Source organism: Strigops habroptila, chromosome 1, assembly GCF_004027225.2.
Source record: "Strigops habroptila isolate Jane chromosome 1, bStrHab1.2.pri, whole genome shotgun sequence".
In the NCBI taxonomy this organism is placed as follows: Eukaryota; Metazoa; Chordata; class Aves; order Psittaciformes; family Psittacidae; genus Strigops; species Strigops habroptila.
The window spans coordinates 88,708,975-88,736,258 of NC_044277.2; the positions used below are offsets into that span (position 1 = coordinate 88,708,975).

Sequence of the window (27,284 nt, forward strand, 5' to 3'; positions counted from 1 at the left end):
TTATTCAAAAAAGAGATACATTGACAATACCATTAAACAGCTTGCTCTTTGGTCTTTAAGAAAACAAAAAGGAAAAAAAAAAGGAAAGAACCACCTCAACCCATCTTTGAGGACTATGAGATATTTTGTCCAGGACTTTGACTCTGTCAGAACTGCACATAGCTAAAGACAGAAAATTACGTGGAAGTAAAAAGAACCAGGTTTGATTTGTCCAGAGTAACATACTCACTTTAAAACCTACATAGGCAGAATGAATGGTAAATGCCAGAATCACCTCCTTATGATGATTTTATAGATAATGTCAGTTTAAACTGCAGGACTCCACAGAATGCTTTCAGTTAGGCTTTCTGAAGATTCAAAATCACCGCAAACCTTAGATTGCTGCTCTTATTGCGGGAGGTGGTGGTCTTGGCCTTTTACCCCTTCAGTTCGACATACACCTTGAGAACTCTTGTGACCAGGAAGTGTGGGCTCTGGGTAGGTCCCAAGATTTGTTTGGGGCAAGGGGAGTTACTTTAGTTTTAAAATACAAAATTATCAATTTTAGTCAACGTAACATACTGCCCAAGGCATTTTGCTAATAACATTTTGTGAGCACGTGAACGGATTACTAATCATTTCACGTTTGCTTTTGGAAATATTTGAAAGTGTGTAACATGTAAATTAACAGTCCACTAAGGAATTCACATTGCTCTTCTTTGTGGTATAAACACAGTAAATGTTAATGCAGAGATTTCTTGCAGGTATTTTGAACAGCAGTGTTTAGCTTGGTGCTTTCAGACGGCAAGTTGCTTTGAATACCTGCTTCTACAAAGAATTGGCCAACTTTAGAAACATAGGTCTTTGCTTTGACACAGAGGTTCACTCAAATCAATTAACTCAATTTGAAACCCTATTCACCCCTAAAAATTGTCTTATTTCATGTGGAAAACACAATGGACAATTCAGGAAATCAGAATCGAAGTGCAAAACCACAGATTATCTATGCATTAAAATAAAAATTGAAGGAAAGGTGTTGGCACAACAGTGACCAGGTGGGAATTTATACAGTTTAATTAAAGCAAGAGGAGTTGCTAATAAAATTAGCATGATCCTTAGATGCAGCCCATGGGACTGTACACGTATTACTAGGACTGGATGAAACTCTAAGATGGCTTTTAAGCTAAGATGTCTGTAGTCAATTATATAGTCTATGTCCTGAGAGTACCACAGAAATTACATGACTAAGCTGCATTTCTACATCTACTACTCCACAAAGTGATCAGGTAGCCCATGTCAATATCACATTAAGAGTACAGCGTGGAATTTGGATAACAAGCAATTATTCAATTCATATTGTACTACTGATCTAGGTTTTTAGTTTAAGAATAGGCAAAAGTCTACCAGACTTTAGTGCCTCTTGACCAATGAAAAAAATGAAGAAATTATTAATAGCCAGGTGACTGATTACTGAAACCTCAAATAAGCATTTACTGGTGCTTGTTTTCAGAGTGATGCTTATATCTTAGGGATATAAACAAAAATGCATGAGCCAGCTTCCATTAGAAGACAGAATGCAGATTATGGCCTGAGCAAACTTGCCTTATTAAATAACAGCTCTCCTTTTTCAGGCAGCAGTGTGGTCAACACATGTCTGCCAATGACTTGGTAGAACATTACCGGGCATTACTAAGGCAACTCATAAAAGCCTATTGCGTAAGGTAGAGTGAGATAGAGACATTTTGAAAAGATGAAATTCTGGTTTGAGGCAGCATTTTGACACATACTGATGCAGCCAAGAACAGAAAAGAGTTGTCCTCCTTTCCACACAGCTGTCTTAAAGAATTGATTTCAGCAGCAATTCCTGTTAGTGAACATCATGGTAAATACTCACTGTATCCATTCAATAGAATTGAACTCATTTGCTAGGGATACTTTTCATTTTGCTTTGCAGATAGGGCCCTTTGGGCAGCCCAAACATAAGGTTCTGTGTTAACATATTTCCTGGTTTCTTTACAAGAGTATGCAACCACATGAGCCAAAGCAGCATCCTGGAGTCAGACATGAATCCGCTTCTAGGAGAGGTGCCCACCTCAACTTGGCCAGCAAGAACTAAGGCTTGGGATGAGGAGGAAGGGGAGAGAAGGGTCCCACCTCCTGCATTTCCAGCTCACCCTTCCTCAAGACATGGAGGGTCTGTGACTAGCACTCCTGCTCATCTGTTTTCATGATTCAGTACCTACATATTGACAAAATTTGATATGTTCAAGTTGCTTCTTTGTTTCTGTAGATAGAGGCCTCTGTTTCTAATCTGCACTTTGGAAAAAAAAAAATAATCTATAAAGAACTGCAAAACAATTAAAGCATAAGAAAGAAGAAAGAAGCCTGCCCCCTTAAAACAACGACAAAACTCTCACAGAATGCAGAAGTGAAGAAAACCAAATATCATCAACCCAAACTACATAAACAGTGAGAAGAGTTCCTGGACAGTGAAAAACTGACTGTATTTCTAGAGAATTTATATGCTTTGAGTTGATTAAACAATGATTTAAAAGTGGAAAATAATGTAAGAAAGTTTGCAACTTTCACAAGATAAAATTTTTAGGGTTTATTTCATTCTATATAATTCTTATGAAGATGTTAAAAATTTAGTTTTGAAAAACATAATGAATTGATATCTAATCCACAAAATATCAAAAAAAAGTTAATTCTCCATTCTCATTTTTTCAATAAAAAGAAATAGAGAATTATAAAGAGTTAATCAGAAGTTATAGTTTTTATTTTTAATTATCATTGCTGAACCATGATATTTGTTACATTTACCTCAGCTTGTGGCTATTACAAATGCCTTTAATTAGGTTTATATAGGCTGATCTAGGTTACATATAGAAGCTGAATGCCTTAAGACATATCATTACGTTATATTTACATCTTACATTATCATCTATATATTAAGCATAGATACTATCTATATTATTTTAGATGTAGATATAAATTAAGATTGCTGGGAAGCACAATGTTATTCCAGATTGTCACCAAGTACGCGTTGGGAGGGGGTAGAGTGTTTTACACAGAGCTTTAAATTTTCATGAGAACCAAGCAGAATTCAATGAAAAATTGCTCATTAATGGCATCCTCAAACTGAAGAGCATTAGGCAACTGACTGGACAGTAAATTATATCTTGAAAACAACAGCTTCTTAAAAACTACAATCACCAGGCGACGTTTCAATTTTAGAAAAGTTTTAAGGGCATCGTATGTCATTTTCCTTAACCTCAGCAGAGACCATAGGTAACGAGTAAACCACATAACTGTGTCTTATGTTTATATTGCAAGCCTTGAATAAACTCACTTGTCAGCTTTGACAGGACCCTGGCAAGGGGCTGTTCATGAGCCTGAGCAGCGCAGACCGTGCTGCACCCTTCCCTGACACTTGAAAAACCCTGCACCACACTCACGGCACCCGCTTCCCCACCATCACCACCACCCACCAACGCCACCCCTGGATGACTCACTACATTTGCTGCTGTTTAAGCAAAGGTACAGCATGGGAATTAGTTTTTTTTCCTTTTTTTAATTTTTTTTTTTCCCCTGCAGGCAACAGAGGGCACTGTGCCAAGCGACACCAGTGTGAGACCTGCTGCTTTTCCTGGGGAAACACTGTTGGTTGAAGGCGTGAGAAAAAGATTTGCTGATGATGACGGAGTTAATTTAGGAACGCTGTTAGATAATGTAACACATGTCAATGGGGGAAATGGATACTGAGTGCTCCCAGGCTGGCAGGCTCTGCTGGTCCCACAATAGAGAGTGAACTTGCCGAATTTCAAGGGCCCAACAGCACTATTACGAAGCAAACAATCTCTAAGTGTAATAAATTAGCCTTACAAACATATATTCAGTCACCTTCTGAAAGAGTATTTCCCTGATTATAAAATGCATCCATTCTTCACAATTCTTCTCCCCCTGCCTTTCACAAATTCAATTTTAGCACATTACTTAGATGAGTGGTACAGTATCCCTGTTGAAATTGCATGCAATGGATCACATTTTGCACACTACATTACACCTTGTGCCGTTCTGCTGATTTCAATTGGATTACACATTGTGTAATTCAACGCAAAATTACTTCCAATGACAACCCTTTTATTCCTATGCATACATGGTGATCCATCATGCCCTGCATACTGGGTTTGGCATTTCCATTTCAAGTCCCTGTTGGAATCACAAAGCATGGAACCACATACACAGAACTTGAATTATTAGATATAAACTTTGCCACTGTTTAAGAAAAAAAGGGCATGGTTCTGGTTTGTATTTCTGGTCCTATCCCTTATGCAAATCATTTTGTTCAACTCAAATAGCCAGTGTTACCAGTTCCCATTTCCTTCACGAGCAGCACAAAAGTAAGTTTCCAGCAGATACCTGTTTTTTCATCTGCGTTCACTGTCTCTCCAATGAGTACTTATCATTTCTTTGGAATTAAATTAAAATTAAAAAAAGTATGTTCAAAAATCTTCAGCCTCTACTTCGTTGCCCAGAGAGGTGGTGGATGTGCCAATCCTGGAGACATTCAAGGACAAGCTGGATCTGGTTCTGGGGAACCTGATCTAGTTTATGTCCCCGCTCATTGCAGGGCGGGTTGGACTAGATTACATTTGAAGGTCCCTTCCAACCCAAAATATTCTATGATTCTATTCTCCATAAACAGACTGAATTTGATGCACTTGCTGATATTTTTTATCAAGTTGATATTCCACATAGTTCCTTCACAAAGATGTTTTCTTGTCCCCATATTTCCAGGTCAAAGTCCTCACCCAGTTACATTCTTGAGTAAGAAAGGGCTTATATTTCCAGGCCACAGTCAAACTACCTTTTGCACTAGCCATTCCTTAGCAAAGGCTTCTCACTACTTAGGCTTTTGATAGGATCAGAAGGAAAATCTCACTATTTTACAGTGAGATTTTCCCCATAGGATGCACATGACACCGTGCTAGATACTTCCAACTTAGCTCTGCAGCTAAGAGATGGGGCAGCAGAGCACCACTTAGAGACACTAACTGGCTCCCAGAAACAGCAGGGCCATGTTAATGCCATGCTTTACCTGGGCTAATTAGAAGAATAGTTTCTGGTCTTCAGTAGAAAGAGCTTACTTCCCGCCTTCCCCCCCACCGCCAAAGAGGTTGTTAATCTCTGTGGGCAAACTTATTGGAGCATGATATGAGATGTTAACAGTGCCTGTTGCAGATAAAATGGTATAATTAATTAGAGGTTTTGATTTTAGGAGATAATCTAGTTTGGAAAAAAAGATTTGTGTATTGGGGGATGATAGGAAAAAGAATGAGCACTTGTCATCTAGAGACAATTTTAACTTGAATCATAAACATTTAGGGTCAGACTATCTCTAGCCTTTTTACAAGTGCACAGGCTACGGGAGAATGCAATCAGCCTTTCTTTCATCATCAATGCAAAAGCCACAATGCAAGAGCATCACAGTCTCCAAAGGTGTCTATGCAACCACCAGGTGTAAGACAGGCCATGTAGTGGGAGAATGCTCAAAAAGCCTCATGCGTGGATTCTGCAGCTTGCATGTGTGATCAGCACCACAGAAAGATCAGTCTGATTTGCTCTGACATATATTCCCTCTGTATGGTCGGGCTGGTAATTTTACCTATCTTGTAGAAACGTGAACAGTGCCATTCCACAGGGCTCTTCTCAGGATTAGCTGGACCAAACCCATACAGCTCTGTGGCTGTGGTGAACACTAAATAGTACAAACTGATATAAGCCTCTTGCACATTTTCTAATCACAGCAGCTGAGGACAAAATGTATTGGATGCTAAAATAGATTAACATTTGCTTTACAAGTGTATGATAAAATTCTAAGTACAGTAGTCCTATGTTAAGGGATTGCTTGTGACATACATAATCCATCTGAAGTTGAGCAACTGCCTTCATATTCTGCCATCAGCAAAGATAGTGTATTCCTGGAGGTTTGGTGCTTCCTCCATACCAGTTTGCTGGAAGTCTTTTGCTGGGCTTTACGAAGCCAGCCTGAACACTAGGGCACTCTCTAAAAAGTGCATTGCGTTTAAACACTTCTGGAGAAAAGAGGAAAAACTGATACTGGCTCACTGGAGAGCAGGCACCTGTCAATTAAGAAACAGGTGGAGACAACTTTCTGTCACTCCAGGTTTGGATGTTCTAACCTCAAATATTTTTCCCAGGGAAACTGGTCTATTAGACCTCCCACTGGGACAGCCAACATGAAAATTTCTGGCAAATTCAACATTTACTGAGGGGAAGAAGGGCAAAAATGTTGATCAGATTTAGTCACAAGGAAACTCTGAGTACTTTCAGAGACAAGTAAATTGCACAGTTTGGCAAAGACAAAGCTGCTGCTGGACAACCTTAATTTCACAAACAGTATGTGAAAGAAATGAAGGTGATAGGAGCAATCGACAAAGAGTCAGCGTAGAATCAAGAAAAGAAAATAGGGTAGAAGCCACTGCAACCAATTAGCTGGCTGAAAATCAGGAGATTAATCTGAGTAAATAGTCAGCCAGTTCCCCTGGGTCACTATAACATTTAACAGCAGTACCAGGTCTTCACCACATAAAAACAATGATGGAAATCATACAGCAGAAACAGTTACTCAGTGGCTTGTTCCTGAACAACAGCCTACTGATGCTGATGATAAAATGTGGAATTTTGTCCATCATGGGAAATAGCACAATGTGAGACACAGAATGGCCTAACAGAGCAATGGATTAGGGATCAGAACTTTTATTCCTATTTCCATCGAGGAACTGCAGGGTGACTGCAGATAAGGCCTCATGTTCTGCCTCAGTTTCCCCACAAGCAAAGGTTGCAGGAGCCTTGCACTTTGAGTTACAAGAATAGTCTGCACCAATCTGGTTTGAAAAGTCACAAAGCCTCCAGAAAAAAAAAAAAAAACAACACCAAACAAAAAAACCAAAAATTACAAGAAAGGTTTAATCACTTTCTTGAAAATAAGAATCAGTTCACAAACTCCTTTCCAGGACATTGTTTTTTACTGGAGGAAAGGGAATGGAAAAGTCAATAGAGCACAAACATACCTGTGAATTAAGCTGTTTGGGGGCAGATACAGGCAATTTACAGTATCATGGACCTCTGCACTGGCTATTTAATCTCCAAGTGATGTATATTCTGCAGAGCCACCTCCTGTGCCCATGTAGCCAAATACCAGGAACAGGTTTTCAGAATGTCTGGAATACACAGCTGAGTATTCACACTCCTTCCTGGCATCCTTAGCATGCAGGTGTGTGAAAAGACGTCTCAAAAGTAGGTGGAGGTTTTTCTAGCGAACATTTCCCTCCAGCAATTGCTGACGGAGGAACAGGCTGTGACACTGTTGCAAGGTGGAGGAAATGATAGCAACCCCTGTAGCTATTTATTCACTGCCATTAATGACACGGGCGATGGGTGGAGAGATAATGGAAAGGCAATGCCATCTCCATGTCCTGCCTTCAAGTGCATAGCCTGAAAATCTGGCCTGATGTTTATATAGCGTTTTCAACCTGTAATCTGCTAAACGCTGCGATTAAATAATTATGCTTAAGGTTATAACTGGTTTTAAATTGTACAGTTTAACACTAAGCATTAGAATTGACAAATGCCATTCCCCACTGAGTAAGTAACTGAACTTAAGCCTGGGGGCTGAGAGCTGGAAAAGCACCCAATAGTTTTGGAGGAAAGGAAACACCAAAAGGAAGAGTATTTTATTACCATCTGGGGAAGGAAAGGGGAAAAAGAGGAAGGGAGTCATGGAGGGGCCTAAAATATATTTATTTTACACAGGCTGTGCTGTTGTGCTTGGCAGGCATTTCCCTGGAGGTAAGGAAGCCTGGCATGAAGTGGTAAAAGGACTGTCATTTGACTGGCATAGCAAAGTTTGGGACAACAAGCCACACCTGTGTCATGTGGGCACCCCTTCCTAGAGAAATAGGTTCCAGTACAGTATGCAAGTCTTGACTCCAGGGGGGAAACAAAAGAAGGAGATGTCTGTACTAAAAGCTGTCTTGTGAACTACACAGTGGCTCCTGAGTGCTGAGGGGCAGGAGAGTTTCCCCTGTGCTAAAGGATGGTGGAAGTTTTCAGCATCATATGTGTTTTTGCTATGGGCTGAAATGACAGCAACTGTAACAAAACAGCTATGAACATGGAGCAAAGCAACAGAAGGAAAGTTCAAGGAACTGAGCCCTTGGGCTCTGGCATTCCCAGACAACAAGAGATTGCCATCTGAATGGTTAAGATACCTGTAGTCCTAGTTTCACTGAGGACTGCGAAATACAACCATTTGTATATTACTACATTCATGTGATACTGCATTTACCTGTGCAGCTGGCTTTTCTCTTTCCCTCTTTAATGAAATATTATTACACTTGGGAATAGGGAAAAATTAGCTCACAAGGTACCAAAAGGTTTAGTTTCATTATTTTTCCCCCAGATTTCAGGACAGGCTTAAAGCTGTTGTTTTGTTAGCAGCTCTTGATAAATTTGAACTGGCCCCTGTGACTGCCAAACAAGTCCTGACATAAGTTAGACTAAGAATAATTTAATGCAAGGTTGAACCAGCTAATCTCTAGAGGTGTCTTCCAACCTAGACTCTTTTTATTATGGTATAAATGGATGATCATCTCTTTTTTTTTTTTTTTTTTTTTTAAATAGCTGCATGACTTAGAGGCAGAGCTATGTGAATAACTGATCTTTTGGTTAACTGGATAAACAGAAGGTCGAGGAGGGAGATATGGTGTTGGGAAACAAAATTTTCCAACTCTCAGCAAGCTTCCCTTTCCTACTACAGAAACACTTAGCAGTGTATCAAGGCATTGCATTCCAGGCAAAATGTAACAATTTCTACTCCTTTCACAAAGATTATATTCAGTTAAGGTTTTTTGAACAAAATGCTACTTTGGATGAAAAATCAAAATGTTTAAAAACACATTTCAGGCTTTTAAAAAAATGTGTTGTTTTCTTGAGGGAACTATTCATGAATTTCTGAAGAGGCGACTGAAAGCATGGATAGTCTCCAGCGAGCCCGACTTCATTTTTTGCCAGATAGACTATTTCATTAAAAAACAATCAATCCCTTTGTCTGCTTAATCACTGTTCTGACAGGCTGCAAAGGAAAGACGAAGAATTCCTGCTCCATGCGGCACTGCACAGAGTCACATGAAGGCTAAATGGAAAACCAAACCTAATTTTGCAAGGGGCCATTAGGAGCCGTGGGCTCTCTAGTCTCACAAGGATAAAATCTTAACGCAACAAGGTCCAGAGTTTTAAAAGTGAATACTTGAAGTTCTGCTCACCAGCCTGCACTTACCCATTTAAATACCTGGGCTGGCATGCAAGGTTACTTAGCGAGCAGCATTGCTGCTTGCGAGTTTAATGGGAAGTGCTGGGTGACCAATTTTCAAGGCCATACTAGTTACTTTGGTACCTTGGGAGATCTCAGGCCTTGGATGCACGTTTGGATACTCATGGTGTACACAGTCCACTTGCAGTTCATGTGACCACACAGTCCAATACGGTGCGGTTTGGCGGGGTTTTATGGATACTTAGGGGAGATTTTAAGTCTGACTTCAGGCATTTTTGCTTTTAGGTTAAATCTTGGCCCAGGATTTTCCTCCTATAGTTCACAAGATGTCTTTAAATTCTTTTCCTCACTGAATTGCTAAGCAAAAATAACCATTCATAGTAACATTCAGCAGTAACAGCAATTCAAAATGGAGTAATTAAATAATAGGTTAAAAGATACAAAAATATTTCCTTTCCTCTGGAAAGGAAAACTGACATCAGTGAAGCTCCTTATAGTTTGTTTGAATAAACCTAAATAATAAACAGAAATTGTTTCCTGAGGCAGTGACTCTTTTTGGTGCTGCATCAAAGCTGAGTTTACAAGCCAGGACCACTCCCCTGGACAAACAGAGCAAACAGGACTCTGCTCCAAGCATCTGAGCAACACTGGCTGAAAAAATATGCTGACTGACTGAGGGCATATGGGACACCTAAGGACAACAATCAATCATGGATCTGTAAGCTGTTTAAAACTTCTCAATGCAAGGGAGCAGCATCTGTGTGCTCGGACTGGCTGTGGTGCCTCCGAAACCCAACCCAACCTGAATTATGGGTAAGTGCTGCCATGACAGCCTGCTCTCTCTGCTCCCCTCAACTAGCAGGAAGCCCTGTGCAACCTGCACTGCGTTACAGGGTGTCACCTGAGCATGGAGATGGAGCCCGTGTCTCTAAATATTTAGACAGCCAATGTTTTCAGTTTTTAGCAGTATTTTGGGTTTCCCATCCAGGGTTTGCAGGGGCTCTTGTCTGAACACATCAGAATGGGAACGCCCAGCACAGGCCATGGAGCATGCAGATTGAATGGGGAACACAATGGCTGCCTCTGCATTTGAGGCTAATCAGGTTTGATGTCTCACCTCTTGGTTCAGCATGGGCTTGCAGCCCGAGTTTTTGTTGGTGAGCTGTAAGGGTGCTATCTGGCTTGTCATGTGTAGTAACTTTCTCCTCTAAAGGCTGATATGCTGAAAGATCTGTGCTGCTGATGTTAAAAGCTGGATTTTCAATGCCTTCTATTGCTGCTGTCTCTTCTTTTACTATAAGAAAACAAGGAGGTCAGAAGAGCACATTATAGCAAAGTGTATTTCAATGACAAGCAGAAAATTCCTTCTAGTAATTCTTTTGCTGAAAGACTCAAGTGTATCGTCCTCAAATGTCGCCAAAACAGAATTAGGTTAAAATTAACTCTTAAAAAAAAAAAAAAAGGGGGGGGGAAAGAATAAATGATTAAAATAATTACAAATTGCACCCTGACAAGCAAGAGCAAAATTTCGCCCACAGCCATTTGTCTGTAATTAGTTAATTAATCCTTACACAAATTATGAGCAATAACTCATCAAGCAAGGCTCACCCATCAGAAATTCAGCCGACTTGGATTTCTTCTGCTTAGTTTGCTTCAGAGCCTTCTGCTGGAACTTCTGGAGGGAAATTGTTAAATGAATAAATTAGCTAAAGAACGAAGATCATCCTTTATGATCCACAACTAACACAGTATTTTAAATATGGGATGGCATTGAAATGTCATTTAATTTAAATCTCTGCTAAAGGGGTCAAACACTAATTGAACAACAGAAGTGGAAGAATTAAATAAAATAGAAGAAAAGTTAAAACAAATGCCAAATGAAGGTCACATTAAAATACTTTGTTTTTTCCCAATTTTAATTAATGCAAAGAAACCTCAACAAATGAAGAACATTATATGACTAGTCTTTCAGTATGTATTCAACAGCAACTGCTTTATTTCACTTGCAGAACTGCAGTACTTCATTTAGAAAAGTTTGGTTATGCAGCATATTTATAGACAGACTTCCCTGGCATCCCTTGCTGTCTTATTTTCTAGGTCTACTTACACAACCAGTGTAGTTGTTCATCACAGAGCAGCTAAAAATGAATGAGCTCTACCCTTTCATGCAAAGCAATGAAATAAAAATAACCCCAAAACAATTTAGAATAAGATGTCACAAAACAGAGGTCTAGGGTAGAGGGGAAGCAGGACTCATTATAACAGTGAAAAATTCACTTAATATTAGAAAGATGCCAACAACTTACAAAGAAAACAAATAGCAGGAGATCTTGGAGGACTTAAACTCTGGCAAGTTCCACATTAATTCCTGTGGGTAATCAAGGCTCAAAAAATATGTGGTCATGTTACTACCATTAAGAAGGCCTAAGTGCTAAACACCATCTTTGTATAATACCTCAAGCAGCGCTAGCAAGAGAGTCACACATGGGCTTGAGCGTCGCTACAGACCCCTATATAACAGATGCTAACAGTCAAAGTAGGCAAAGATTACCAAAACCAAAGCATGTCTGGGAGTATTAATCAAAGCCAAAACCAAACTAAGAAAACAGTTCAGACCCATTTATTTTCAAACATCACGTGGCAGTTTCCGAAAACAGCATTATTTTTTTCAAGCCAGTTGCTTAATTGTCCAATGATAAAGACCACTCCTGGCAACATAGCTCCTGGAAACTGTCAATACAAAAGGATTAATTATAAGAATGATTGAAAAATTGCAATTTTTACAGCATCCATCTTTCCCATTTGATTGTGGGTGTCAATTTCCAGTTAAAAAAAAAAAAAAAAGCACTTGCAGCAGACACAATCAATAAATCTGTCAAAAATAACTGAACCATACCACTGACAGATTAATATGTGTATTAATATCCACATGTATATATGCACACACACATATATGTTATTCTGAAAACAGTAGAATTCCTCTAAATTAAGACTATTACCCTACTAAAAAACAAGCATGTGTGAAAATGACCAGACACTTTCTGAAGGCTACAATAAATAAATAGAGTAACAGAAATAATTCCTACAAGCCACATGCAGCATGACTGAAGTTGATGATAATTTTGACAGGAGTTCAATAGGTTCAGATATTTACCCTACTACTTCTGATTTTTCCTCAACTGAAAAATCTTTCCAAAATATACATTTGCTCAGCTAGTATCTTTAGAATTGCATCTCTTTTCCAATATTAAAGCCTTGCTGCACTCCTGCATACCATAAAATTTTAATTGAGTCACTTTTAAAGGTTCCAGCAGTATTTGTAAGACTGCTGTGTGATAATTATTCTTATTATGCTGCATATAACCGCCACCCAAAACCTTGAACTCTATGCTAACAGCTAAAGAAAACATCTACAAAAATTCTGGGTCATATTTTCAACTGGTGCAAATCAGTATACATCCATAACTTTGACGGAATTCAGATCATCTGCATTACATTCTATGTATTCCTTCTGCATGTCAGATTTCCCTAGGAAAACCAATTGCAACCTATATTATATATATAGTCAACTTTCAATTGTTATGGTCTGTAAAACGCATAATCTCCTTTCACAGCAAGAAGAAAAAAGTATTCCTTCTCCTCCCATACCTAATGAAGATGCCTAGTGGGTTTTGATGTTTTGGAGTGGGGTTTTGTGTGTGTGTCTTTGTTTGTTTGTATACTGAGGTTTAAGTATTTAGTATAATTATCAAACAAATTTTGTTTTACTCAGGGACACAATAGGCTACATTCTTTGGCACTTCATTCAGTCAAACACAAATCAGAATTTTTGTGTAGCTGATGTAACAGGCTTGTGACTCCTACTTACAAAGAAATTATGCCCTTGTCCCTTAATGTAATCAGGTTTTCAAAAGGTGCTGTTCATGAGTTCATATTTTTAGAATTACAGCAATACCTGATTTTCAACAGCAGAGAGGAATTCTTCCAGGGTTACTTCTCAATATAACTGAATAACGGAGTATTTTGGTGGTGCCCTTTGTGTAATCAACACAGGTTCTTGTCACTGTGCTTCAGAGGAAATTAAAGACATTGTCTTTTCCTACCTATCTCCAGCCAATTTCCTCATCCTTCCCTTTTTTACACATGAGTACTTTTAAGTAGTGTAAATTACACTCTTTCCACCCCCTCTTCATTTTAGGTTTCCTTCCCCATTCCCCCTACCCCTATGATATTTTGCCTTCTCATCAGAGAATAGGCAGGAAATTATCCAGTGGCATTTTATATTCATTTTATCATTAGTCACTACTAGTTAATTTATGTATTTATGCAAACTTATGTCTAAAGCAATTGTGCTTTACAGTTCATATGTACCTGCAAAACATAGGTTTCCAAGCAAATTAAACAAAACTCTTTCAATGACCACTTGCCGTATTTACAGGCAAAGTCCAGTTGTGTGAGCATACCTAGGTAAATGTACATGAACACACATTCATACAGAAAGCCACCACTCTAATTATAAAACATTATCCAAAAATAAACATTAAAAAAAAGCATTCCTACAAAAAAAGCAAAATTCTACAACTTGAGGACAGAGCCTCAAGTGATACAAAGGCTGTGCTGGTTTACACTTGCAGTGCAGGTGGTTCAACTTGCAACCACAAACAATATACATCAGACCTGTCCATCCACAACCGGCACATAGAAGGGGGATGTCCTTTGCTTGCATAGTCAAGTTTAAAAGGTGATGTTGCTGCTAATCCTATCTCAAAGCTCCACCACAGCTGCTGAAAAACAAAAAGTCTTGCCTTTACACTTTTTTTTTTTTTTAATACCTTTTTACCTTGAGTGTGCTCCATTACAGCAAAGACAAGGGGAGTTAGAAGTGTCTGAGCACAGAACAGACTAATCACCATGTCATTCAAAAAGTGACCTAAACCTTTAAATACCTTTTTGCATGCCATCGTCATTAAAACACACCACCTGCTTTCCAATACCAATTAACACAAAGGAAAACCGGGAGTACCAGAACCTGCCGCACTTGGGTTTTTGGGAGAGCAGTGAGCACTGCTGCAGCAGCAGCAGCAGCAGCAACAGTGAGGGAAAAAACCCTCGTTTATAACCAGTGACAACTAAAACCTATGAAGTTTTTAAAAGAATGTGATTGTTGTCAAAAGGAATTGAGTACAACAATGCTGCGTTCAGCTCTGGTTCCACTCAAAGCTGTGGCTGAGGGGCTCTGGGAAAGCTGCTGGAAGGCTGGTGGGCACAGACCAGCAAGAAAGTGAATTTTGCATACTGTACGGATCATCGCTCAGTTCAGGGCAGTCATATTGAATCTGTGATCAACCAATTGTGCTTCATGAAACCGTCAACCCTCATTTATGTCTAGCTGTTTTCTTCTGTCCTGCTGTAAACAAGCTCTGCTCTGAGCTGTCTCCCTACCCTTATCTGCTTACGAAGATCACACAGACAGACCTCATCAGCAGCCTTAGAGTTAAAGTTAAAGTTACGGCTTCCAGACAGCAGTCCCCACGCAAGCTGGAAGTCAAAAAGAAGAGCAACTTTGGAATGACAGAGTTTTAGTTCCTTTTAGGAAATGCATACCTTAGATTCATACACATACTGGCATGTTATGTCTCTTTCATGAAATTAAATTAGGTGTTCCTAATATGAACAACTGTTTCTAACATCAGAAAACTAGCTCAGCAGATTCATCTATGGTTTTGTTTGTGGGTTGGTTGTTTTGGTGGTAGGTTGTTTTGTTGGGTTTTTTGTTTTGTTTTGGGGTTTTTTTTTTCCCTTTGGGGCTTTGTTTGAATACAGCCAAAAGAGAAGTAGCTGGAAATATTGTCAATCTGGTACGGCTCCAAGAACCTAATAATGCCTGAAATGCTCTGAGGAGTGTAATGATAGTAAACAGGAACAGGTATGTTGGCTTCTGCTCTCATTCACTTCAGCAAGAGCATTAGCCTTTCAACATAAAGCAAAGCACAGTTTTCAAACAATGATCCTGTAGCACAGGAAGGCATGAAGCCTTACTAAAAACATATTCCTCTGTGAACATACACACACAAATGTGCTAGTTGGTATTTACAGCATTTAATACTTGAAACCAGCTGCTAAGTCCTTGTTAAGGCTTTCCTTTATCCAGCTGGAGCTGGAACCTTTTCCCTTCTCCTAGCCTATTAATTTTTCTATTTAAGGGATGGCAGCCAAAGAGAAACAGCTTGTAATTTGCACCTGTCTGCTTTAAGCACTCCATGTTAGATGTTGCAGTGAACAAACTCTTCACTGATAATGAGAATGACATTTAGTAGGGTCAAACATATTTTTTAGCTGACTCTGCAGCAATAAATAAATAAATAAATGCCCTCTTCGTTGAAGCCTGCTATATCTAGAGAATGAGGCTAAAGAAAAATCCTTGTCAAAAAAGAGCTCAATGTGTAGGTAGAAGATGCGGCCCCCTGTGTCTAGTCTAATGTAATAGGGGGCACAGCTTGGCACAATTGAACCCATACACTGTCCATGCAGGAGCATGCTGAAGAGCTTTTACCTTTTCACCTACAAAATTTGGAATTACTTCAGAAAACAACCATGTGCAGAGAATCCTTCCAAATTTCTACCTACTGGGCTGCCTTTTGAGGACTCCTGATACGCTACGGGGTCAGGCCTATGAGAAAATTCTTCTCTGAGGATTAAAAAGAAATGCATGCTTCACTCCTGATCCAGAGGTGTGTGAGAATTGCTATGCAGAGATGCGCTAGCTGGAGTGTAAAGCAGTGAAGGTGTACATCAAGCAAATAACCCACGTGTGATCTTTCAGCCTTACATAAACTACCTTAGCATGTTTGCTTCTTGCTAGAAAACAAGCATGGCACCTTCAGTCAACTGTGGTATCATTTGCAATTGCATTGAAAGGAAAAAATTTCACTAGCATATTAGTTTAGTTACTAAGAAGTAGTCTTTTTCTTGCTTGCTCTTAAAATAAAAAAGCCCTCAAGCTACAGAGCTGATGACAGGAACAAAAATGCTGAGGGTTAAAAAAAAAAAAAAAAGAAAAGAACTAAAACAAAGTAAAACATACAATTTATTAAAGAAAACATTGGTGCTGCATTTTGATTTCATAAATCGTCCCCATTTGTACTTCCTGTTGAAACAATAACTAACATGATGATGGGTTAAATGAAGTTGAGATTGTCACAAACATGGCCTCTCTAGTAATTAATGTAGTTTAATATGGTTGTTGGCACACATCTCACATGACAGATAATGTTCCAACATGTCACTGATAGGACCTTTCAGCACAGCTTTAGGAGATCTACCAGGCATTGCCGAGGTTGGTTAGGTCAAAGGGTTGAACCATGTGTAATTCAGAACAGAGGAGGTCCCACGGTCACTCCACAAAAACAATTACACTACTTATTTCACTCCATCCCTTGCCCGAAATTCACAAGCCTCACAGTTTCAGTGCAGTCAATCTCACTCTGCCCTGGGGCTATGAGCCACATGAAAATATGTGGTGCTGTGTTTATAAATCTAATCAAAAATAGAAACAGTAGACAAGCACAATGAGGTTCTACTATGGATCATGGGAATTCTCTAAATTCTGAAGGCACTTTTGTTTAACTTCTGTGGGCCTTCTCCTACCATTACATTGTCTGGTACTCTCGTTAATCATCCCCTTGACTTGTCAATGATATAAAGGAGCCTACATGTCTGCTGACTTCCCTCCCATCACACTACAAATAATATTATGAAATAGCAATGCTAGGAATAACCCCTTTAATTTTTCTTTTAAAGCATGGTTTTTCTTCACGTACCTCTTTCTCCATGCCAGCCTGCCCTTTCTCAGACCTGCAGCAGAAAACGCTTCCTCCTGCAACAAAGGAGAGGGAGCACATCTGAATTTTCATTCTGCACACAGTCATTAATACCCTTAAGGTTTAACACACAGACTTGCAGAGCACCAGCCTAGAAACCTGCCGGGATGGGGTGTCTTTTCCTGCTGCAGTCCCTGCTCCTGCCTTGCCAAATAGCAAAGGGAGGAGATACAGTGCTGTTCCTTCACTTCACATGTTTTGAAAACAACTTTGCATCAGATCACATTAAAAACAGAATTAACAAAAGTAAACAAGAAAAACATAGTTTAAGCTCAGATGAAGTAACACCAAAGACGTGGGTTTGCGTGGAAGTAGCCCAGAAGTAGATAATTCCTGCCCCCAGACAGTAACTGCTAAAACACCACAAAGATTGCTGTGGAATACACCTAACCTGAAGATTACAATACCAAATCTGCCAGACTTGGGAATACTTCTGTTTTCCAGCATTTAGGTGGGTCCCACTTGTGCCTCACTCCCTGTTCTGGGATTTCCATTAGAAGGATGGAAATTATCCTCTGCTCTAAGGTTATAACCATTAAGCAAACATACAATAACTTTACAAGTTATTTATCACATCAGCAAAAATGCTTCGAATTTATACCAGCTACTTCTATCTCCATATGGGAAAAAATTTTATTAATTCTGAACAGCTAGACAGGTTGCCCCTGCACTCACTGAAATCAATAGCAGAACTCAATCTGACTCCACAGTCACACGACCTGAAACACAACTAATAGCAAGCTTTCTCCTTTGCCAGCTTCTCCCTTATGCATTTATACAAACACACATTCAGATTATTTTGCAGTGCCTGAAAACCAAACCAAGGTTTGGAAAAATTAAAAATATCCCTTCAGAGTCCCTCAGAAGCTTTAATTGACCTTTTGGCTCAGAAGATGCCCTGTAGAAAGTACATGTTTGGCCTCAGTTGAGGAAACTCTCTCCTGAGGGCACCAGGCAAAGAAGTGCTTAATTCTAAGTATGCGTTTAAGTTTCATTGAAATCAATACAATGGACAGTCGACAGGGCCACAAATTCTCCACAGAAAAAGGCTGCATTGTCACTCTGGTTGTTCTGTAATGAATGAAGGGCTGAGCTTTTGCCCAGGCTTTGCTGATTCTGAGAGTCTACTGAGAGTCTGCTGACCTTTGCCATCACTCCTCAAATTCTTTACCCTCCTTGGGGTGCCAAGGCCACTGCAGCAATGCCGGAGGCTGTGATTCTGGCAACTTCCACTCCTCCTGTGGCCATCTCTGCCCAAATAGCCCTTGTACTGTAGCCTACAGCTCTTGCAGAAACAGTGCCTAAACTCCTCTGCTCCATAGCACTTCATGATACTGAAAATAAAGCCCCACAAAGATCACACAGGTAGGTTCAGGTCATGTATGTATCTCAGAAAACAACACCAGAGTCCCAATTCCAGAATGTGGGATGGGTTTCCACGCCAAGGTAGTATCTGCTCTAATCTGATCGCACATCCACTGAATGCAACAGATAACTAGTTTTGATCCTGATGGCATGGCACATTCCTTGTTATGACTCAAAGGGGAGCAGCAAAAAAGAACCTGTATGAACCAAAACCAATAAAAGCTTGAAATGGCTCCTTTCGCTTTCAAAGTAGAATCACAAAAAGCTGCCAGCAGAAAGAAATTGTAAAGATGGAAAAGGTAAGCTTAAGGCATACATCCATGGTCAACATCTGCTCATTGAAAAGAAGCCAAAGATGCAATAATAAGGACTTTTAAAGCCATAGTGGTCCCAGGAATCCAAACATTAACAGAAAGACTTGGAGACTCATCTTCAAGAATGTGATTGACCAAATTAGGGAAGCAAAGGCAAAGATATATAAACAATGAGTTCAGAGGAGACATTAACAACATTAGTGCCTTAACAGTGATTTTCTTAGAGTTCAGGAACTTCCTTTTATTTGGGTTTTCTGGACAAATTTTTTGTTCGTTTGGGTGTGGAACACTTTGGTGTTTTTTATTAAACGAAGGTGCTAGACATTGCTTTTCCTTTTTTCTTTGTAATACTAACCAGGCAACACATTCAACACTGCATTAACTGACATCGACTGTGGCCTTACTTAACCTCATCAGCCTATTTTCTTTAGCTGGATAACAGCTGAATCATTAGCATTAAACTGGCTTGCAGTCCTGAAAGAGTACAGCAGAAAGAAAGTTCGTGATTTTTCCATCAATCAAAACACAACATAAAAATCTGTTTCAGATCCCAACAGATATTTTATTTTATATCCATCTGAGGTAATGTTTTGCATGATTTAGGGATGGACTTTAGTTATTTTTAAGTACATTTGCAGTATAATGACAAAACAAAACCACCATGTAGAATTTCTTAAACTGGATACTTTCTCCTTTTCTTTTTCTATTTTATTCCTCTTGTGGGGAAAAAAAACTAAGGAAGTCACATAAATATGCAAGAATAGCTGAACAGCTGAATAGCTTTCTGTAACAAAAATAATCCATTTTTAGTCAAAAAAAAAAAAAAAAGGAAATTGAGAGATGCAACAAAAATAACTCTTATAGCACCACAACTGTATGGACAGGCTCCTGTCATCAGTCATATCTGGAAGAGATCAAAACAGCACACCTTTCCACTGGAGCAGGCTGCGGTACCTCTTTCTCACGCCAGTTGATATTTTATGCTATATCAGCTACTGGAAATCACTTGGGCTGCATGCAGAGCCAGTATAAAATAAAGGTCTTTCAAATGTAGCCATAAAATGTACTGTTCTTGCCATGGTGGCATGCAGAAGGAAAAAATTGTTCCATTTGTAGCCATGTACTCAGCATTTCCTTAAAGGACTCCCAAATGTGCAGGCATCTTATCGCAGACCAAGGAGAGGAATGCTGGGCACACCTAAGGTGCTGGTGATTGCTGGCAGAGAAATAGCAGGTTCATGGCAGGAGTAGCAAAGCAACAGTCTGTCATCACAGTGGCTGCCCTCACTCCTTTCTCACCTTCACCTGGTACACAATTTATCACATGCTAAGAAGTAGTGCTGTGGGATCTCTGTGATACAATATTGGCAGAAACCACTGAGTAAATGATAACCCTAACAACCTACTTGTAATTCCCTTTGGACTCTCTCATAAATACCAGCTGGCCAGCATTGGTCTTTAAGAAATATTTCTTCAGGGGAAAATTGCACCTCTAGTGAAAAGAATCCATCAGTCACATAAATTCAGCAGGACTGACCTTTGAAGCCACAAGCGCTGTGCTTATCCTTCTTTAATCACCAATTTTGGGACCAGGTCCTTCAAAGTAATCTCACACCATTTCTATCTTTTTTTTTTCTTTAAATTTAAAAAGTAAGGAGTTCACTGCAAATATGCTTTCATAAAGATCATTAACACACAAAATTAACCTCACATTCAATTACTTTGCTTGATATGTTATAGTGTTCCTAACTGTTTTCTGTGTACTTGAAAAAGTAGATAGATCAACGATTTTTCTGTTGATAAACCTAGTAGGCAGCCAAGCATCACTCCAGTGTTTACTCACCAACCTCCCCTCCAGTGGAATGGGGGAGAGAAATAAAAGGGTAAAAGGGCAAAAATTCATAGATTGAGATAAAGACAGTTTACTTTTTTTTTTAAAGGAGGAAAAGAAACAATGGAGCTGGCCATGGATGACAAGTGGTGGAAAGTCAAACAATTGCTCACCACCAACCGGTGCCCAGACTGTCCCCAGAGGCAGCCCTGGCTAACTGTCACTCATGCTGCTCAACCCCAGTTTTGTCGCTCAGCACGACATTGTATGGTGTGAGATGCCCCTTGGACCAGTGGGCGTCAGCTGTCCCAACTTTGTCTCCTCCCAACTTCTTGTGTACCCCCAGCCTACTCACTGGTGGGTGGGGTGAGAAACAGGAAAGGCCTCGACTCTGTGCAAGCACTGCTCAGCAGTAATGAAAACATCCCTGTGTTATCAATACTTCTATCACAAATCCAAAACATAGCCCCATACAAGTTACTATGAAGAAATTTAACTATCTCAGCCCAAACCAGTAATTAAGCAAGGATACACTGGAGAAAACAAGTAAATGCATCTTGTAAAAGTCACACTTTTTACACATATACCACTTCAGATATCAATAGCGTTGCTAATAGATCAGTAGAGTTTTCTTTCCGCAAAAGAGACAGAAATCATACTATATGAGCAATCCCAGAAGGAATACTTCTAGTGGTTCAAAACATATTTCACTTGCCTCTGGCATGAGTTTCTGGATTAGTGTCATATATGTGTCAACATGAAACAACATAGGCTATTTGTTCATACATTCACATTACTCCTCCTTATGTTGTTCTGTCTGCCAGCTGACATTGACTATACATATATATCAATATAGTCAACCCAGTGAGTGCGTTCCTCTGTCAAGTGCTTGTTAACAAGACATAACCATAGTACAAATGAAGGGAAACTGAGGTAGTGATGTCTATAATTGAGAAAGTAACACAAAATAGGGACTTAACAGTGCTGTTTTCATCCTGCTGATTAGAAATGGCATTGTGTAAAGGCATATTTTGACTAATCAGCAAACAGAGCCGCAACTTGGTTTTTAAGATCTGGTTAGCTGATAAGACCCAGACACACACAACCTGAAGACTGTAGTGGTTTCCATTAGTTTTCAACCAATAATAGCTGGAAAATCATTCCTACCATGTTTTAAAATGTGTATCCTTGGCCAGTGTGGCTAGGTGCAAAGTTTCTTTTTTCCAGCTAGAAAGTCAGCAGTGGGTATTCTGACTCTTGGATTCAAATTCACAGAATGGATTGGAAGGACCTTCTAAAGATCATCTGGTTCCTACCACCCACCATGAGCAGGGATACCTTCCACTAGACCAGGTTGTTCACAGCCCTGTCCAGCCTGGCCTTGAACACATCCAGGGAGGGGGCATCCACAATTTCTTGTAGCAACCTGCAATCTCCCTTTGAAATAAGCACTAGCAAGGTTTCATTTGTTACATGTGAAAACCAGCCACCTTAAGACCTTCAACAGGCAAAAGATAGTCAAACGTGACTTTAGCCAAATTCCTGCATTTTAGGATACTCTAATAGGCCAAAAGCTGGTTTCTAACCAATGAACTAGCTGTAAAAATGAGATGCCCTCTGCATGATATTCATATAATCCAATAGAGTAGAAGTGTCAGCAGCAATCTCATGACATGTTTTCCTCGGTGACAAAGCAGCTTAATAAGTTTCTACTAGCTGTCCCCTTCTCTCCAGTCATTCATGGCTGTCCCTGGGCTGAAGCTCACTGCAGTCTCACTGGGTTGATATTACTGCAGGTCTAAGCTGGATTAAAAATACCTGTCCCTAAAACACTTTCCTTATTATTTACCTTGAATCACTTCATTGGTCCTGCACATGGCTGTACCAACACATCCAGGGCACAAGGAACTCCAGCAAGCAAAAAGAAGATCCCTAAGAGAGCTTTCCCATCAGAGAAAACATATCCTGAAACCAGACCCTATAATGACATTAGAGTTTACTGCTGACCCCATAAACTTAGGATCTGAAATATTTGTGTTCCTCCATCGCCAGAACAAAGCGGAAAACTGCACTGATTGATGTCAGGAGAGCTGAAACAGATTCTACTAGAACTTCCCTATTGCAGTAGGTATTGCTAATTAAAGAAAAAAAAAAAAGAAAAAGAAAATAAAAAAGAAAAAGGGGAGGGGGAAAATACTTCACCAAGGTAGCATGCAGCAATAACTTGAGGATTTAGAACCACAGAGTAGACACGCTACTGCAGCCCAGCCCTCCTGTCCCCAGGGAGGATGCATACACATAACACATCTTCTCACTTGCCTGCTGCCTGGGGAAGAGCAAGGAAGCCCTGCTCCCTTCTCACCCACTTAGGTGCCACTAGCTGCACACAGCCGGTTGTTCTGATTGAGATTGGTGTAGTCTGGAATTAAGATGACAGGAAATTTGCCTTTCTATAAAGGGCAAACAAAAGGCTTACAGATCAGTGAAGTTTGAGGTTTTAATGGTGTACTGACATTTTGATAGCCTCTGTCAAAAGAGGCAGCTTCACTTGAGAAACAGGTAAGCTGAGCCAGAAGATGCCGTTTCCCCAGCATCTCTTGCTTTGTTGAGTTTTGACTTTTTTGATTTTTCCTAGCTTGTGTCACACCCATAGTTCAATCTAAAAATAGTTTTTAATACTGTATTTTTCACTACTACAGTAAAAGGGGTTTGAAGAGCAACTCTATAAAGCATGTAATTTAGTCATTTAAGATATAAGTTGACTGTCTATTTAGGATTTGTTTTGGACATTTATTACAATTGAAAAACATTGCATAATAAATGGAAGAGTAACTGAAAAGGAAGTCTAATTCATAGGTCTCAATTCTGAAAACCACTTATGCACACACTTCTCTGTTTGCATTACTTCATTGAATAGAGCAGACTAATGTATAAACCCACTCCCAACTGAGAACATTTGTAGTAAGGGAACATGTGAAAATTTCTACAGAACTAAAAAGGCATGATTGCACTTCATTGTTTTCTAATCCCTCATCCTTCCTTCCTCCCTCCCTCCCACCCAGACACCAAATTAAGGACTTAAGGAGCATATTCTGACATTGTTTTCAGCAGTTTCAGGTCGGTATAATTTCACTGGCTTGAGAGAATTATTTCTCATTTAGTGAAGGTGAAAGCAGTTTCAGATACTTACTGCACACTCTAAAAACTGAAAGCATTAAAGTGGATATAAGATAGCTCAAATACTGAGCATTTTTTCATTAGAAATTTCAACATGATTCTTTCCTACCCTAGAAAGCAAACATTAACAGCAGACTTAACACAGAGTTAAATAGGGTGCTGCTATAACACAAGATCATATACGCTTTCTTATTACCATAATTCATTCATGTTCATTTACTGACAAGGGGCTTAGCTATTTAATTGAATAAAAAAATTATAATTTACACTAAAAATTCTTAATAGCGGCCATTTGCTGCTCTTCTTGCTTATCAAGTGAAACCTATGCTGGCCTGATTTACCAAATACAGGAGTGGCAGACGGGTCCCTGTTGGTTACAACAACTCAGCAGAGCAGTAATAACTTCCAGCTATTGATGAGCCGTAACTTTTTAAATCAGACTGATTTTGCACTTTTAACACTTCACACTTCCCTGAAGGTGATCTTTAAAGTGAAAAAGAAATGGGTCTGCCCTGTTCTTCTTTCTTAAGATCCATAAAAGAAACCTAAAAATTTCAGAGGTTTTGGAGATGCTTCCAGAGCAGTGGAGAGCTGGATTAGGAAACATTTTCATCTGTTGAGTGAGTGAAGCTGATTGATCTTTCACATATGTTCTTGCAACTGGTTGTTGGGCATTTCAATTAATTAAGATCAAATAAAGCAAAACAAAACAGGACCCATCACAAGAGTTTATGCTGCAGTGAGCTGTGTGTGGGCAAGCCACTCCTCAAGCAAAATCCAGCATGACTCCATAAGATCCCAAAGGTTCTCCACAATGGCATGGCTACGGGACTATGGGCTGAGACTAACATGCAAACCATCCTCTAACTACCTTGGTCAAACACAGTTCCTTCAGCTACTTGCAACAAATGAACGTATTTTGGATGTTCTGCTTAAATAAATAAGAACAAAGAATGGGCATTATAAAGCTTGCTTCTAACTTTGACAGCTTTTTATTTTCCCTTGTACTAGATCCAATGTATCAGAGACAGCAACAAATATGTGATTACTGGTCTTTGGTAGCACACTATAAACTTCCTAGTACTTTATTCCTGTCCTAAATACATTGTTTAATGCCAGTAAACCAGACCTGTCTATGGTGTTTGGCTAGAGATTCCTTCCTTGGATGGAAAGAAAATATGCAGAGTCTTTAAGGTGGTGGTTTTATGATGCTAACAGTGATGCTTCACTGTACTGACTCCTTTTTTCCATCGCCATTTACAACAACAGTCCAAAAAACCAACAGGACAGATCAGAACCACCAATCCTCTTGATCATCCATCTGCAAAAACAACAGGCATAATATTTCTCAAGAGTCCTCTAACAAGAAATATAATAGGTTTGTAGTCTTTAATGTTGAGTTCAAAGATGGGTTCACCTTAACAAAAAGATGGATCCAGATTCACTACACCACATATTCCACAATAAAGCATATGCAGACATTCAGCATGTTAAAAGCACTAACTTTTCTTTTTAACTCCCCTAACTCTCTCTCCCTCCCACCCCAAGGAGAAAAGTCACAGAAAGGAAGTAGGTTTCAGGAATCAAAACATTCTACTTGGACACAAAAAACTTAGATTCAGTTTTTGGCTTTGCTTCAGGTTTATTGGTAATACTGGACAAGTCTCCAAGCTAAATTACAAAGACTGGTGGACAGCATGGGCATACAAGCTAGGAAAGGCTGGGTCAAGCTTGCCAGACCCAGGGACCTTTTTCAAGCCGTTAGAGTTCACCCTGTCTGAACTGGACTTTGGAATAGCCACCAGGAAAGCATCCTTGCACCAAAGCCATCCCTGCAGGGGAAACAGCTTTGGCAGTTCAAGAAAGGATGCAACACTCTGCCCCAGGAGATGAGCTGTCCCATGCACTGCACCTGAGCACATCTACTGTGGTCATAGGTTCCCTGTGCTGGAAAAAAAGGGCATTTTTGGAAATTAAATTTGAGGTGAGGACAGAAATAACCTAATGAGTTTCTGTAAGATACAACCCTTGTTTCAGTTTCAACCAAGAGCAAGCCTGTATGTCATTCTTCAAAAAGAAATCTCAACCTATATGCTGACATCTGGTTCAAGCTGACCAGGAACACTCAATCCCCTTCTCCTGAAAACATTCCAGGTAACTGCATGAGTTTCAATGTGAAGTTTACACTTCACACCCCATTCATCAACTAAGAAACAGCTTCCTTTGTCACACAGACAACAGGAACAGGCTGGTTTCATATCAGGGTGTCAAAGAATTTGCTTCAGCTTAGACCATGAAAGTTCAGCCTTGACACTGACAAGATACCTTGAGAGCAGCTTCCTTCATATCATCTGCAAATGGTGCTACTGAATACTTTCCAGCACTAAGCCCAGAGGCACAGTTTGTATCTTAACATGCCCAAGTGAGGAAAATCAACTGCAGTGTCCGAAACCAATAGCACTACAGGTGCAGAAAGTTACTAAACACTAGCAGCTGCTTTATATAGCACAAGGATACTTGAAAGGGGCAGCAGAGGAAATTGAGAAATCAGATGTGGGTGTGAAATAGGTTGCTGTGATCATGGATACAGACAAAGGAGGCCACGTGAAACCCAATCAGATAGGGCTATGTATCAGCAGTAAGTTTACCTGTTCTTACATGAAGGAGTCGTAGGCGATAGGAAAACAACAGTCGATATTAACAGGGATATTGTGCCAGGTCTTCAGCTTTCATAAGCTGTTATCCACACTTTTTAGTAGAGCTACATCAACCTTCAAACCCTAAACATTGCAGGCTTTCACTAGTGATAGTCCCAGGATGTTTGGAGTTATGGTATTTGTCTTCCCGAGCCACCATCATGCATTAAAAAGGCCTGGTTTCCTGGAGATGGCTCGAACACCTGCTTGTTGCTGGGCAGTGATGATTTGTTCTTGTTTTGCTTTGCTTGTGTACATGGCTTTTGCTGCCTATTAGTTGTCTTTATCTCAACCCACAATTTCTCTCACTTTTACCCTTCCAATTCTCTTCCCCATCCCACTAGGGAAAAGTGAGTGGCTGTGTGGTGCTTACTTGCCAGCTGGGGTTAAACCACAACAGGGCCCCAGAGCTGAATGCAGTACTCCAGGTGCGGTCTCAGGAGAGCAAAGTAGAGGGGGAGAATCACCTCCGTCAACCTGCTGGTCACGCTCCTTTAGATGCAGCCCAGCATAGAGTTGGTTTCTAGGCTGCAAGCACACAATGCTGGGTCATAATCATTTCTCATCAACCGGCTTCCCCAAGTCCTTCCCCTCAGGGCTGCTCTCAATCCATTCTTCCGCAGAGCCTGTATTTGTGTTTGGGATTGCCCCAATCCATGTGCGGGACCTTGCACTTGGCTTTGT

General features: G+C 39.9%; 1 protein-coding gene across 1 annotated transcript in view; it reads right to left on the reverse strand.

Moving 5' to 3' along the window:
* The window catches only part of OFCC1 (orofacial cleft 1 candidate 1), a 167,098-nt gene extending 149,923 nt beyond the window's left edge, over window positions 1–17,175 (reverse strand). The window contains exons 1-3 of the mRNA XM_030479996.1: window positions 17,158–17,175; window positions 10,946–11,012; window positions 10,455–10,631 (exon numbers count right to left, since the gene is read on the reverse strand). Of these exons, the coding sequence (XP_030335856.1) occupies window positions 10,455–10,631; window positions 10,946–11,012; window positions 17,158–17,169 (256 nt within the window). The 5' untranslated portion in view covers window positions 17,170–17,175. The remainder of the gene's footprint in view (window positions 1–10,454; window positions 10,632–10,945; window positions 11,013–17,157) is intronic.
* Between the last annotated feature and the right edge of the window lie 10,109 nt (window positions 17,176–27,284).